The sequence below is a fragment of the Hyperolius riggenbachi genome, chromosome 8, assembly GCF_040937935.1.
Source record: "Hyperolius riggenbachi isolate aHypRig1 chromosome 8, aHypRig1.pri, whole genome shotgun sequence".
Lineage (NCBI taxonomy): Eukaryota > Metazoa > Chordata > Amphibia > Anura > Hyperoliidae > Hyperolius > Hyperolius riggenbachi.
Genome location: NC_090653.1, coordinates 252770898 through 252786285, shown reverse-complemented (window position 1 = coordinate 252786285; position 15388 = coordinate 252770898). Strand labels below are relative to the sequence as shown.

Sequence of the window (15388 nt, the reverse complement as noted above, 5' to 3'; positions counted from 1 at the left end):
CCCCCGGTGGTGCCCAACCCTAAATGGCCCTCCTAAAGCTACCCCCTCTTCCGCAAGCCGCGATATGCAGCTATGAAAGCAAACTTTGGCGCTTGATTAGTGGCAAGAGGAGGCAATTTCGGTGGACAGGCTTGTGTAAAACAAAATTGGTTTGTGAATAACACTGCAGCATTTTTGTTATTCGTGAGCCAATTTTGTTTTCCCGCAAGCCTGACTGATGAAATTGCCCCCTCTTGCCACCAATCCAGCATCTCCGGGTCCCGAAATTTACCTTCACAGCCTCGATTTGAGGCAAAGAGTGCAAAATTCGGCGCTTCAGACGCCCACCGCTGTGCCCGCAAATGTCTGTTTCAAGCCACAAAATGCCGCTTTTATTATAGGCGGCTATAGCAGCTCCTTTTTTCGGAAAGGCCCCCTGCGCCCTTTTTTGCAGTTTTCATTTAAAGTGTACCTGAGAGGATTAACACAAAGGCTTTTATATTTACCTGGGGCTTCTTCCAGTCACCTGTAGTCCGCTGGCTCCCTCGATATCCTGCTGGTCCTGTCAGTTCTGTTGCTTGCAACCCTGGTAAAGTCCCCTACTGAGTCCGTTGGGGATAACTGCACACATGTAGCTGGACTCCTCCTCGATTGCACTCCTATTGCTGGAAGTGTTCTGTGCAGTTCTAAGCCTCAACTAACTGCAGTAGCCAGCGACTACTGAGGCTGAGAGCGAGAGAACGGAGGGGACCTGACAGACACTGAGGGAGCCCATGGCTACAGGGGGCTGGAGGAAGCTCCAGGCAAGTAAAAATCCTTTGTGTTGATTGTCTCAATCCTTCTCATTCGTTTAGTCAAGTATTGACTGATTTTCTCATTCGTTTAGTCAAGTATTGACTGATTACATTAACAGTCTAAGGAACCTCAGTAGCTGACTCCCAACGCATGACCTTATTTATAGTCCATTTTTACTAGCTTAGTCCAACTTTCACAGTCTTACGTTACTACTGGAAAGACCAACTGATCTTTGTAAAATGACAGCTCTCTGCTGTAGTAGCAACAAAGAGTAATGGGTTGGCAATCAGAGGCAAACAAACGTGGAGAGGACTGCGATGTGCAACCTGTCAGCCTGCTCAGAGCCAAGACAATATATTGCAGCAACAAAGACACGATGAAAAAGCTCAGGACTGGTAACGGTGGTTTTATTGCTAATATACTTATATTCAATTCTTGTCAAAAAAGTTTATATTGTGTAATGATCTATAACAATGAAGAGGATACTTATTGTGTGCAGAGTGAAGAGGATGTGGGATTGGCAGTGGGTGCCACCTTGTGCAAGGCCTGATGACCGTTTTGCTTCAGTAGCTTCTTCTGAGGCTTGGATGTGCACGTCCAAGCCACAGAAGAAGCTACTGAAGCGAAACGGTCGTCAGGCCTTGCACCAGGTGGCACCCACATCCCCTTCACTCTGCACACAATAAGTATCATCTTCATTGTTATAGGTCATTACACAAGATTAACTTTTTTGACAAGAATTGAATGTAAGAACATTCGCAATAAAACCACTGTTAGCAGTGCTGAGTTGTGTCTCTCCTTTAGTATCTTGACCAAATTTGCAATAGCGCATGTGCAGAGTACTCTCGGCAAGGGGAGCCTGCGTACTAATGCCTGAACCAGAAGCAGCTGCAGAGGGCATTTGGGAGAGTAGAAGAAGGACGGAGGAGAAAAAAAAGGGGGGGGGGGACCCGCTCCCTATACATGCAGTGTAATAGCCCCCCGTGCCGCTCCTGACCCCACAGACGGGGTCGGACTCTCCTTCCTCTCCTAATATGGCCGCGGCTGCACAGTCCGCATACACGTGAGTGCGGCTGCGCAGCTCTAGGGCCTCCCCCTACGATCCACGCTACTGTAAGTGGAACAGGGGGGGGGGGGGGGGGGGAAGTGCCCTAGAGCTGCGCAGCCGCACTCACGTGTATGCGGACTGCGCAGCCGCGGCCAGCTCCGGCGGCCATATTAGGAGAGCCCGACCCCGTCTGTGGGGTCGGGAGCGGCCTGGGGGGCTATTACACTGCAGGGACCCGGCGGAACTGCACGAAGGGCGCGGATGGCGTCCTCCGTGCATTTAAACGTGATTAAGGTACTTCACTTTTTGAAAGTTTTTGGGCTTGTAAGTCCTTTAAAATAAATAAATATGACAGTTTCCATATCCCTCTTACTTCAGCTGTCCTTTAAGTAACTGTTGCTCAAAAACATGCAGTATGTTACCACAAAACACTCATGTTAACAGTAAAGCATACATTTCATTGAGTGTATGCTTCACTGCACTTTACTGTATGCGACCCACCACGTGGATAATGCGTAGTGCCACCTTCCTGATCCTTGTGTTCTGTTCCTGCTGTTACAGGGAATGCAACGCAATGTGCACTGTGAGCCTAGCCTAACTAAAAATAGACTTGTTAATTGCATGTGTTTTACCGTACTTATGGTACATAGGGCATTAGTAACACAGAGGCTCTTATTGTTACATGAGTAAGTCTTTAGCAAAACGGAAGTGTTTTTTTTTTTTTTTGTTTTTTGTTTTTTTACTTTTCAGCAGAGCCAGGGCAGCAGTTGAATGCAGTTCCAATGTCTCATTTGCATAGATAAAAACAAAATAACGGAAAGGGACATCAGACAAGTTATTAGTAGGACTAGTACACTATGTACTCAAGTTTATCTCATGTCATTTCAGGTACACTAATTTCTGCCCTGTAAAGCAAATTAGCAACCCCCCCCCCCCCCCCCCCAAAAAAAAAAAAGATGGGAGATGCAGAAGTAACCAATCTGATGTACAGTAGTATTGTTCAAATCCAACAGAGAAAGATAGAAGTTGCTCAGGCAACCAAACCTAAGGGCTGAAGAAACTAGATGGCATATCACAACCCTGGAGCTTAAGCCACACCCCCTCAAAGGTCACTATAGAAAAGGGGGTGATTGGTGGCTGTGTTCAGCATAGTGCACCCTCTATTAGTGTAACACACACACACACCTAAAAGGGTTTTTCTGCTGGTTTCCATTTTTACAGTTCTTTCATAAAGAAAATAGATTTGGGCCATTTTTTTAATGTTACAACTCCCCTTGATGGTCTATGTAAAGCAAGTTCTGTTAACTCTTGAACTTCAATTTCGTGCCTTAATTATTTTATTAATATATTTGTTTTGTGCACTCCTACTATTTCTCTATTTCACATAGGAATACAATTCTTGTTTTTGTGAAAAAAGTAAGTCCTTCCACAAATGTACGATTAACATCTTAAAGTGGATCCGAGATGAACTTTTACTCATTGCATAATTGTGTTCCTTACATATAGTTTATAGGGCATTCCTCAAGCCAAATACTTGTTTTGTTTTGTTTTAATACCCTAATTTCCTATAAACTAAACAAGCCACACCCACAGCTTCTCCAGAGTGCCTTGGCGCTTGCAAGGGATTGTGGGATTTCAGTCTGGGCAGGTGAAAAAGGTGTTACTAGCTATAGATTTCAGAGGCAGAGTTTTCACAATCTGAGAGCTGCAGTGCAGATACAGATCAGTTGCCTGTGTAATGGAGGAGATAAGAGTGGAGTTTTCACAGAATATGCAGATTAGCATGCCTAGATACAGATAAGCTTGCCTGTGTGTGTAATTGTGTAATAGTGACAAGCAGAAAACATGTCTGCTCCCATTGTATCACAGGAAAAATTATTAATATACTGTTGAAGCTGTTTGAAGATAGATTTGCTGTGTAAACTATCTAAACTTTAGATAAGATATATAGACAAGTTACTTGTTATATTTAGTTTTCCATCTCGGATCCACTACCACGACCAGAAAGAAAGTTGACATAAACTTTCCAAATGAAAGGGCTCCCCCAGTGGCCAGCACTGTGTTACAGCACACTGCAGAAGAAGCAGAATCTACCAGTAAAGAGGTGCTGTGAAAGGCCAGGGAGAGTGCAGTTTACACAACAGCTGCTTAGGGAAATCAGCTGGAAATGAACATTGATCAGAGGTACAGCCAGGACCGGGCAGAGGCGAGATAGGCTCCAGCCTCAGGGCGCAGTGTAGGAGGAAGCGCACAACTCACTCAGCTATCATTCCCCTATTTCAGCAAGGCTTGGTGTACAGAGGCGCCAGAGTAGAATAAAAACGTTTAAAACCCGTCTAAAAGAGGGGGATGTTCAGGTGGACTAACTTCCCTCAAAAATATAAAACTCAATTGAGTCACAATATATCAATACAATTTTTTTTTAATTTAACTCCACTTAGTGCAACGCGTTTCACAGGTGTGGTCCCGCTTCATCAGGCAAACAGGAGTATAACTTAATGGGTCTAAATGCAGAAGTGAGCGCTCACTTCTGCATTTAGACCCATTGAGTTATACTTCTGTTTGCCTGATGAAGCGGGACCTGCGAAACGCATTGCACTAAGCGGAGTTAAATTAAAAAAAATTGTATTGATATGTTGTGACTCAATTGAGTTTTATATTTTTGAGGGAAGTTAGTCCACCTGAACATCCCCCTCTTTTAGACGGTTTTTAAACGTTTTTATTCTACTCTGGCGCCTCTGTACACCAAGCCTTGCTGAAATCTTGATTCCACCCTCGGTGGAGGGGTGCTACCCCGTTTCCTATCTACAGAAACCGACATCTTAAAAACCTGAGTGGGGTCAGGTTCTAATACTCCCCACCTGCACTTGAAGTGGTTGCCTATGGGTAACCCATGTTTGTGAGTATATCTAAATATTTTGCTTTAAACCACAACCAACTTAACAATACTACACCATATTGGGCTCTCGATTTCTCTTTGCTCTTCCAAGCATCATTCCCCTATTGTGTTTGAAGCAGAGAGAAATAAGAAAAAAAGATACATGGCAGTGACTGCAAGCCAGATACAGTGGGATGCAAAAGTTTAGGCAACCTTGTTATTCGTCATGATTTTCCTGTATAAAATCGTTGGCTTTTACGATAAAAAATGTCAGTTAAATTGATCATATAGGAGACACACACAGTGATATTTGAGAAGTGAAATAAAGTTTATAGCATTTACAGAAAGTGCGCAATAATTGTTTTAACAAAATTGCGCAGATGCATAAATGTGGGTACTGTTGTCATTTTATTGATTCCAAAACCTTTAGACCCAATTATTGGAACTCAACTTGGCTTGAAAACCTTGAAGAGAGGGTCTTCGCCAAAGAACTTCCATGCAAGGAATCAAAGACTGGGAGGGGACATCCTGCCTAGGACAAAAAGCCTGGGTGGGGACTACCTTCAGGCAGGAAAACAGAGCCCAGGTGGGGACTACCTCCAGGCAGGAAAACAGAGCCCAGGTGGACACCTGCAGAAATGGAATCAGTCCGGGAGGGGACATCCTCCCAAGCACACAGAGCTGGGGCTGGTATCTCCAGATAGGGATACAGAGGCCGGGTGGGGATTACCTCAAGGCAGGGACACAGAGACCATGTCAGGACTACCTCCAGGCAGTGACAGAGGGCAGATGGGAACCACTTTCAGGAAGGGACACAGAGGGCAGGTGGGGACCACCTCCAGGTAGGGAAACAGAACGGGTGGGGACCAACTCCAGGAAGGGGCTCAGAGGGTGGGTGAGGACCATCTCCAGGCAGGGGCACAGAGTCTTGGCTGGGACCACCAGTTAGGGGCACAGAGGCCTGCCAGACACTACCTCCAAGCCTGGGAGGGGATGACCTCCAAGCTAAGACACGGAGCCTAGGTGTGAGAAGGACATTCCACCAGGGACAGAGAACCAGTAGTGAGGATGAGACTTTCAGGCTAGTGCACCAATTCTAGGGATTCCTACATTTGATGCAGAATTCACAAGTCCCTGCATTCTTCACCACAGCAGGTCTTCACTGCAAAGCTGACCCAAGACCGGCAGAGCCCACTCGGACTTAACTTCAGGAGGTTCGTATGACTTATGTGGTCGAGCAATCAGAGCCCCTGCAGATAGTCACTCAGCATTGCCGGGTCCACCAGGCTGTCTATCACAGGTTGCTCGGTGTGGAACTCTCTCTGGAGCTGCCGATTTCTCCTCCCGCCTCTCTGGGGGATGGGCAGCTCAGAATGGTGAGCAGGAAGCGGTTCCCGGAAGAAATACGGGTGCAGAAGCGCCTGTTTGGAGAAAGGGGCAGACACAGAATCAGCAGGACCGTTGAGGAGGCAAACACAGTCTGCAAACTTCCTTCCTGAGTCAGTCTCTTGGTTGTTACTCTAATTGAAGCAGACTGATTCGGCGCTTGGCGCCACGCACTGAATCTAGGTGCCTCCAAGTTGCTACGACACGGAGGGGGAATAGTATTGAACACCGCCAGTGATTTGACTGGCAGGAGGGTGTGCCGTCCTTCAGCTCACCCTACGTCCAGCTCACTGGCGGTGTACTAATACGTACGCACTGTAATCCCCTGGCTAGAATGCTCTGATTTGCCTGATCTGGTAACTTGCTCTGCAGTACAAACAGGAGATCACCACTGCAGCTAGAAATCTAACATATCCTAGATATCCTTTTCACCGGTGAGTCTGAATTAGACCTTAAAGAGACTCTGTAACATGAAAAACATCCCCTGGGGGGTACTCACCTCGGGTGGGGGAAGCCTCGGGATCCTAATGAGGCTTCCCACGCCGTCCTCTGTCCCACGGGGGTCTCGCCGCAGCCCTCCGAACAGCCGGCGACTGTGCCGACTGTCAGTTCAATATTTACCTTTGCTGGCTCCAGCGGGGGCGCTGTGGCGACTTTCGGCACGGAAATAGACGGAAATACCCGATCTCCGTCGGGTCCGCTCTACTGCGCAGGCGCCGGAAACTTGCGCCTGCGCAGTAGAGCAGACCCGACGGCGATCGGGTATTTCCGCCTACTTCGGCGCCGACAGCCATCAGAGCGCCTGCGCAGGAGCCAGGAAGGTAAATATTGCGTCACCGCTGTACGGAGGGCTACAGTGAGACCCCCGAGGGACGCAGGACGGCGTGGGAAGCCTCATTAGGATCCTGAGGCTTCCCCCACCCGAGGTGAGTACCCCCCAGGGGCCGTTTTGTCGTTACAGTTCCTCTTTAAGAGAGAGGCCCAAGAGATAATAGTGTAGTGGGCTGAAATGCAGAAATTACCGAATGGTAGATACAAGGGTTGGCTCACATAGACAGCTCCTGGAAGCTCATTTCGTTGCAGCCAAATAAACATTTGACATGGTTTGACATCGTGTTTAAAGCACTAAGGGGATAGAATGGATGAGCTTGTGCTCATCCATAGGATGATAACAAGCAAGGGAAGCTGTGTTCATTCTATAGAGGGCTCAGTATTTAAAGCGGACCTGAACTCTTGCACAGGAAAAACCAGAATACAGAGAAATCCACCCTGTGTCCACCCTGCATGTGTTTATAGAGAATAGCCTGTCTAATTCTCCCTTCTCAGCAAGTAATAAGCTAGTGTAATTTCAGCTCCCAGCTGTCTGCAACTCTGTAGAGCTAATATGTAAACACAGGAGGTTAACCATTTCTGTGCTCCCAGCAAACCAGGAAGAAACTAGACTGCAGCATTTCTGAAAGAGCTCTATAAGCTGTAAACAAGGAAATGTTTTTCTTTAAAGGTTATTTATGCTGTTGCTTATCTTTTAGAGCAGAGAGAACGTTCTGAGTTCAGGTCCGCTTTTAATGGGAGAGGAGGTGCTGAGAAGTGGTCAATTCACACACAATCATTAATTAACCCGTGGTACTTTCTCGCATCAATCAGGAACGTCTGGTAATGACAAAAACAACTTGCACAAAATTCACAGACAGTATTTGTGCAGAATGGAACTTTGTTTGGAGTTTCGTTGATAACAGGAAAACAGTTAAAGGGAAACATCTGGGAAATTCACTTACCCAGTGTCAGATTGAGAGGTAGGAAAGCTAAGGAAATCCACCTGCTGGCCAAGCAGCAGTAACCCTGTGTTATCACTCCCAATAGAAACCTACAGGATCTTCTCAAAAACATAGCATATTGTGAAAAAGTTCATTATTTTTGTAATGTACTGATAAACATTAGACTTTCATATTTTTTAGATTCAATACCCACAACTGAAGTAGTTCAAGCCTTTTATTGTTTTAATATTGATGATTTTGGCATACAGCTCATGAAAACCCCAAATTCCTATCTCAAAAAATTAGCATATTTCATCCGACCAATAAAAGAAAAGTGTTTTTAAAACAAAAAAAGTCAACCTTTAAATAATTATGTTCAGTTATGCACTCAATACTTGGTCGGGAATCCTTTTGCAGAAATGACTGCTTCAATGCGGCGTGGCATGGAGGCAATCAGCCTGTGGTACTGCTCAGGTGTTATGGAGGCCCAGGATGCTTCGATAGCGGCCTTAAGCTCATCCAGAGTGTTGGGTCTTGTGTCTCTCAACTTTCTCTTCACAATATCCCACAGATTCTCTATGGGGTTCAGGTCAGGAGAGTTGGCAGGCCAATTGAGCACAGTAATACCATGATCAGTAAACCATTTACCAGTGGTTTTGGTACTGTGAGCAGGTGCCAGGTCGTGCTGAAAAATGAAATCTTCATCTCCATAAAGCTTTTCAGCAGATGGAAGCATGAAGTGCTCCAAAATCTCCTGATAGCTAGCTGCATTGACCCTGCCCTTGATAAAACACAGTGGACCAACACCAGCAGCTGACATGGTATCCCAGACCATCACTGACTGTAGGTACTTGACACTGGATTTCAGGCATTTTGGCATTTCCCTCTCCCCAGTCTTCCTCCAGACTCTGGCACCTTGATTTCCGAATGACATGTAAAAGTTGCTTTCATCCGAAAAAGTATTTTGGACCACTGAGCAACAGTCCAGTGCTGCTTCTCTGTAGCCCAGGTCAGGCGCTTCTGCCGCTGTTTCTGGTTCAAAAGTGGGTTCATGCTTCCATCTGCTGAAAAGCTTTATGGAGATGAAGATTTCATTTTTCAGCACGACCTGGCACCTGCTCACAGTGCCAAAACCACTGGTAAATGGTTTACTGACCATGGTATTACTGTGCTCAATTGGCCTGCCAACTCTCCTGACCTGAACCCCATAGAGAATCTGTGGGATATTGTGAAGAGAGAGTTGAGAGAGGCATTACCCAACACTCTGAATGAGCTTAAGGCCGCTATCGAAGCATCCTGGGCTTCCGCATTGAAGCAGTCATTTCTGCAAAAGGATTCCCGACCAAGTATTGAGTACATAACTGAACATAATTATTTGAAGGTTGACTTTTTTTGTTTTAAAAACACTTTTCTTTTATTGGTCGGATGAAATATGCTAATTTTTTTGAGATAGGAATTTGGGGTTTTCATGAGCTGTATGCCAAAATCATCAATATTAAAACAATAAAAGGCTTGAACTACTTCAGTTGTGTGTAATGAATCTAAAATATATGAAAGTCTAATGTTTATCAGTACATTACAGAAAATAATGAACTTTATCACAATATGCTAATTTTTTAAAAAGATCCTGTATAGCAAGTCCTCACTGTGAGCAGCAACACCTGATTACTGATGCTTGGCCAGCAAGTAGATTTCCTCAGTTTTTCCCCTTCCCAGTCCAACACTGCACTTACCTGGGGCTTCCACCAGCCCCCTGCAGCCGTCCTGTGCCCACGCCGGTCCCTTTACAATCCTACGTTCTCCCGTTGCTGCTTAGTTTCATTTTCTGCATGCCCAGGACACAGCACAAGCAAGGATACGGGTTGCCAGGGCTGCGCAGACACAGTGGCTCACCGACTACGAGTCGGCGAAAACTAAACTTAGCTGTAGCGGGAGATCGGAGGATTGTAGAAAAGTGGCACGGGCACAGGACGACTGAAGGGGGCTGGTAGAAGCCCCAGGTAAGCAAAACTCTGTTTTCAGATGGCTTAAATTTCCCTTTAAATCCAGTGTAGTCTAGCCTAATTTTGTTTTTAGCCGCAATTGGGGGTAAACAGACTCAGGTGCGCAAAATGCAGACACTCCAGGCTCCCTTGCACTGACCTCAGTAGCTCGGATCCTCTGGCCGGACGGATACACCAGGAAGCGCATGAGAAGCTGCAAGGCCTCGGGGGAGGTGTCCGGCACGATACGCTCAGGAGGTAGCGGGCGGTGCTCTTTAAATGAGATCTTGTTGTAATCTGGAAGTTCAGTAATTTCCTAAAAAAAGCAAATACAGGTGAGCGGAGGAGAACAGGAAGGAGCAGCACAGAGGACATGCCCCCGAGTTTCACTAACCGGCCAGGTCTTGGCATTGGGCGTCCCCAAAGACCGCAGGACACAGCACAGCTGTTCAATGTCGTTCTCTCCAGGAAAGAGAGGAGAACCATTCAACAGTTCCCCGAAAATGCAGCCCACAGCCCTGAGGAAAGGGACAACATTACTAGAGTCATACTCGCCACAGCTTTCATGTCTGGGTGAAGGAAGACAATGCTCACCATAAGTCCACCCCCTCCTCATACTTGCGGGCTCCATACAACAGTTCAGGCGCTCTGTACCACCTGTAGGGGGGAGACAAATGTCACAACAGGATTTAGTGTCACTCCAGTCTAAATTAGTACAGGGAGTCCCCGAGATAACTATGGCCTGCCGATCCCATTGTTCCCCTTGGCCCCTCAGCACAGCGTGTAGATGCAGAGTATAGTGCAGCTCAAGTTGTGCTCTCACTTCCCCGATGGAGTCCAACGCTGTTTTTCCGCCCATTCAGTCCCCGTGCACCCTAGTGCCTGGCATCTCCAACTGTATTTCGTGTGATTGCACGTAACATGAGGAGTGTAGGGAGGTACTAGAGGAAACAGAAGGCAGACAGGATGGTTGCACGTCGCAGGAATCTGGTGGGGAGGAGAGAGTACAACTTCTGCTGCACTATACTCACACTGGGCCACCACAGGAGGGGGACGGAAGGTGGCACAGAAGGACACAGTGGGGGCACAAGGGGACAGAAGAGGCACAGAGAGGGACACTGAGGGCACAGGTGACACAGTGGGGAAGCAGAGATGTCACAGAGGGGACACTGGAAACACAGGGGAACAGATGTGACACAGAGGGGAACACTGGAGGCACAAGGGCCATATAAGAGGTATAGAGGACAGAGGTGGAACAGTGTGCCATGAACAAAACCACAACTACAGTCTCTACCTTATTTGCTAATTAGGGACTTCTTGAACCGGATAGAATATGAAAATGAAAAGTCCTGAAAGAAACTATTTACCACTACTAACACAGCAGATGGTATAAAACACCTTTAATTCATTGAAGATAAAATGCCTGTTTTAGCCATCTTTAAAGGCAAATTATAAAAGGCAATAGAGAAAGTATTCGAAAATGAAGTACAATAACTGGTATAATTAGGATACTTTGATCAATCCTGCAGTTCTCAAGTATCAGCTAAATTTATGACTTCTGGCCCAAAGTGAAATGTGACAGGAATATCACAAGACTATTAGAGCCGGGGAGGCCATGTCTTATTGTTTTTAATCAGTGGTTGTTGGTTAATAAAGATTTTGTTACAAACTTATTCATTACTATCTTAAAGAGACTCTGTAACAACATTTTCAGCCTTATTTCTTCTATCCTATAAGTTCCTATACCTGTTCTAATGTGGCCTGTCTTACTGCAGTCCTTCCTAGTTGCACAGTGGCTGTATTATCTCTGTTGTATAATCTAATCTTCTTTCCTCTGACGGCTTTGTCGGGCTCAGGCACTCAGGCAGGAATGTGCTGGTCTGCTGTGATAGGATAGAAGCTATACACACCCTCTCCACGTCCCCTGCAGGCTCTGTGTGAGTCACAGACTGAGCTCCTCTCAGCCTATCACACTCTGGTTAACAGCCATGTCTTGTTTGTAAACACTGCCTAAAACTGGCAATTACAAGCCAGGATCGCAGCAGGGAGTGGCAGAAACAGCACAGAGGAGCCCAGGAGAACATAATGAATAGAATGGTATGCTTTTTATTGTAAGAATTTTAGAGTACAGATTCTCTTTAAGCGGAAGTTGCTTTGTTCTTTGCCTTTTTGGTGTCAAGTATCTTAAATAGGTCTAAAGCCCCATCTACACGATACAATTCTTTGTGCGATTCGATTACGATTCTATTTACGATCCAATTAAATCCGACATGTCCGATCAGGATTCGATTCAATTTGCCATTGTTTTGCAATCCCGGACATGTCGGATTTAATTGGATCGTAAATAGAATCATAATCGAATCGCACAAAGAATCGTATCGTGTAGATTGGGCTTGAGACCTCCACTTCCCCACGTATATACACTTGCCTAAAGGATTATTAGGAACACCTGTTGAATTTCTCATTAATTAAGTTATCTAATCAACCAATCACATGGCAGTTGCTTCAATGCATTTAGGGGTGTGGTCCTGGTCAAGACAAATCTCCTGGACTCTAAACTGAATGTCTGAATGGGAAAGAAAGTCGATTTAAGCAATTTTGAGCGGGGCATGGTTGTTGGTGCCAGACGGGCCGGTCTGAGTATTTCACAATCTGCTCAGTTACTGTGATTTTCACACACAACCATTTCTAGGGTTTACAAAGAATGGTGTGAAAAGGGAAAAACATCCAGTATGTGGCAGTCCTGTGGGCGAAAATGCCTTGTTGATGCTAGAAGTCAGAGGAGAATGGGCCGACTGATCCAAGCTGATAGAAGAGCATCGTTGACTGAAATAACCACTCGTTACAACCGAGGTATGCAGCAAAGCATCTGTGAAACCACAACATGCACAACCTTGAGGCGGATGGGCTACAACAGCAGAAGACCCCACCGGGTACCACTCATCTCCACTACAATTTGGACAAGCTCACTAAAATTGGACAGTTGAAGACTGGAAAAATGTTGCCTGGTCTGATGGGTCTCGATAGTCAGAATTTGGCGTAAACAGAATAAGAACATAGACCCACCATGTCTTGTTACCACTGTGCAGGCTGCTAGTGGTGGTGTAATGGTGTGGGGGGTGTTTTCTTGGCACACTTTAGGCCCCTTAGTGCCAATTGGGCATCTTTTAAATGCCACGGGCTACCTGAGCATTGTTTCTGACCATGTCCATCCCTTCATGATCATCATGTACCCATCCTCTGATGGCTACTTCCAGCAGGATAATGCACCATGTCATAAAGCTCAAATCATTTTAAATTGGTTTCTTGAACATGACAATGAGTTCACTGTACTAAAATGGCCCCCACAGTCACCAGATCTCAACCCAATAGAGCATCTTTGGGATGTGATGGAACGGGAGCTTCGTGCCCTGGATGTGCATCCGACAAATCTCTATCAACTGCAAGATGCTATCCTATCAATATGGGCCAACATTTCTAAAGAATGCTTTCAGCACCTTGTTTAATCAATGCCAAGTAGAATTAAGGCAGTTCTGAAGGCGAAAGTGGGTCAAACTCCACATTAGTGGTATTTTTAATAATCCTTTAGGTGAGTGTATACCCTATAAGGGGTAGGGCTCGGCCCATAATGGTTGAATCCCTGTTAGCTCAATTGTAAAATTGAAAAAGAATATCACAAGTGTTACAGGCAAGGGATCCTGGCTACGGTTTCCAGAGCTGGTTAGGACTCTGCTCAACAAATGTCGGGTTTATAAGGTTTTGTTTGTGTTTTCTAGTGTCACATATATCATCTCCAGACAGAGTTTAAGCCAGAAGTAAATACATTTCAAATATCAGTAGCCAAATACATCCAGAAAACTCTACGAACCTGGTGGCAACTTGGTGGCTGTACAAACGCCCCCTATCATTGGAGAACACTCGGGCAAGGCCGAAGTCTGCGATCTTCAGGATGCCGGTGGAGCTGATGAGGAGATTGGCTGGTTTTAGGTCCTGCAAATAGAAGGAGAGGTTGGTGACCAGATTTGGGCCTCAGATTGCTGTGTAGCGTCTTCAGTACAAGTAGTCTCCGACTAACGAACACCTGACAAACGACCTGCCTCCCCTCCACATAGGCCTCAATTCACTAAGCTTATCTCCTGTCTTTAATAACGTTTCTAGAGTTATCACCATGGTGATAAGGCATGTAGTATTCAGGAAACATTTTACCTCAGGCAAACCTTAAGTTAACTCTTCAATCCTTAAAATAACTCCAGTATTCTAAAGTTAAAGACAGGCTGTTAATTAACTGCGTGTGAAAATAACTACAGAGGAGGTAACTTAAGGAATGAAGAGATAAGATAACTCTCTCACTGTGGTGGCAAGTTATCTCTTGCCTTATCTCCAGCATGATGTTAGTGAATTGAGGCCATTCCCTGTACTAGGCTAAGGGAGCCGAGAATGAGGCATCATAGGGGGCAGATGGAAGCACAAAAGGGACAGAGAGAGGCACAGGGAGGGCAGAGGTGGCACAGATGGGGACACTGAGGACACAAGGGAACAAAGGTGACACTGGAGGCACAGGGGAACAGAGGTGACACTGAGGGGGACAATGGAGGCATAGGGGAACAGAGGTGGACACTGGAGGCACAGGGGAACAGAGTTGACACAGAGGGGGCACAGAGGAGGTACAGGGGAACAGAGGTGACACTGAGGGGGACACTGGAGGCACAGGGGAACAGAGGTGACACTGAGGGGGACAATGGAGGCATAGGGGAGCAGAGGTGGACACTGGAGGTACAGGGGAACAGAGGTGACACTGAGGGGGACACTGGAGGTACAGGGGAACAGAGGTGACACTGAGGGGGACAATGGAGGCATAGGGTAACAGAGGTGGACACTGGAGGCACAGGGGAACAGAGTTGACACTGAGGGGGACACTGGAGGCACAGGGCAACATGGTGACACAGAGGGGGACCGTGGAGGCACAGAGGAACAGAGGTAACACAGAGGGGGCACTGGAGGCGCAGGGGAACAGAGGGGACACTGGAGGCACAGGGGAACAGAGGTGACACTGAGGGGGACACTGTAGGCACAGGGGAACAGAGGTGACACTGAGGGGGACACTGGAGGTACAGGGGAACAGAGGTGACACTGAGGGGGACACTGGAGGCACAGGGGAACAGAGGTGACACTGAGGGGGACACTGGAGGCACAGGGGAACAGAGGTAACACAGAGGGGGGCACTGGAGGCGCAGGGGAACAGAGGTGGCACAGAGGAGGTACAGGGGAACAGAGGTGACACTGAGGGGGACACTGGAGGCACAGGAGAACAGAGGTGACACTGAGGGGGACACTGTAGGCACAGGGGAACAGATGTTACTCTGAGGGGGACACTGGAGGCACAGGGGAACAGAGGTGACACTGAGGGGGACACTGGAGGCACAGGGGAACAGAGGTGACACTGAGGGGGACACTGAAGGCACAGGGGAACAGATGTTACTCTGAGGGGGACACTGGAGGCACAGGGGAACAGAGGTGACACTGAGGGGGACAATGGAGGCACAGAGTGTACAGGAGAAAAAGGTGA

At 46.7% G+C, this 15388-nt stretch overlaps 1 protein-coding gene across 1 annotated transcript in view; it reads right to left on the bottom strand.

Moving 5' to 3' along the window:
• Nucleotides 1–5089: 5089 nt before the first annotated feature.
• CDK20 (cyclin dependent kinase 20) overlaps nucleotides 5090–15388 on the bottom strand; it is a 29596-nt gene continuing 19297 nt past the window's right edge. Inside the window, exons 4-8 of the mRNA XM_068248629.1 lie at nucleotides 13691–13812; nucleotides 10417–10479; nucleotides 10217–10340; nucleotides 9983–10138; nucleotides 5090–6121 (exon numbers count right to left, since the gene is read on the bottom strand). Of these exons, the coding sequence (XP_068104730.1) occupies nucleotides 5942–6121; nucleotides 9983–10138; nucleotides 10217–10340; nucleotides 10417–10479; nucleotides 13691–13812 (645 nt within the window). The 3' untranslated portion in view covers nucleotides 5090–5941. The remainder of the gene's footprint in view (nucleotides 6122–9982; nucleotides 10139–10216; nucleotides 10341–10416; nucleotides 10480–13690; nucleotides 13813–15388) is intronic.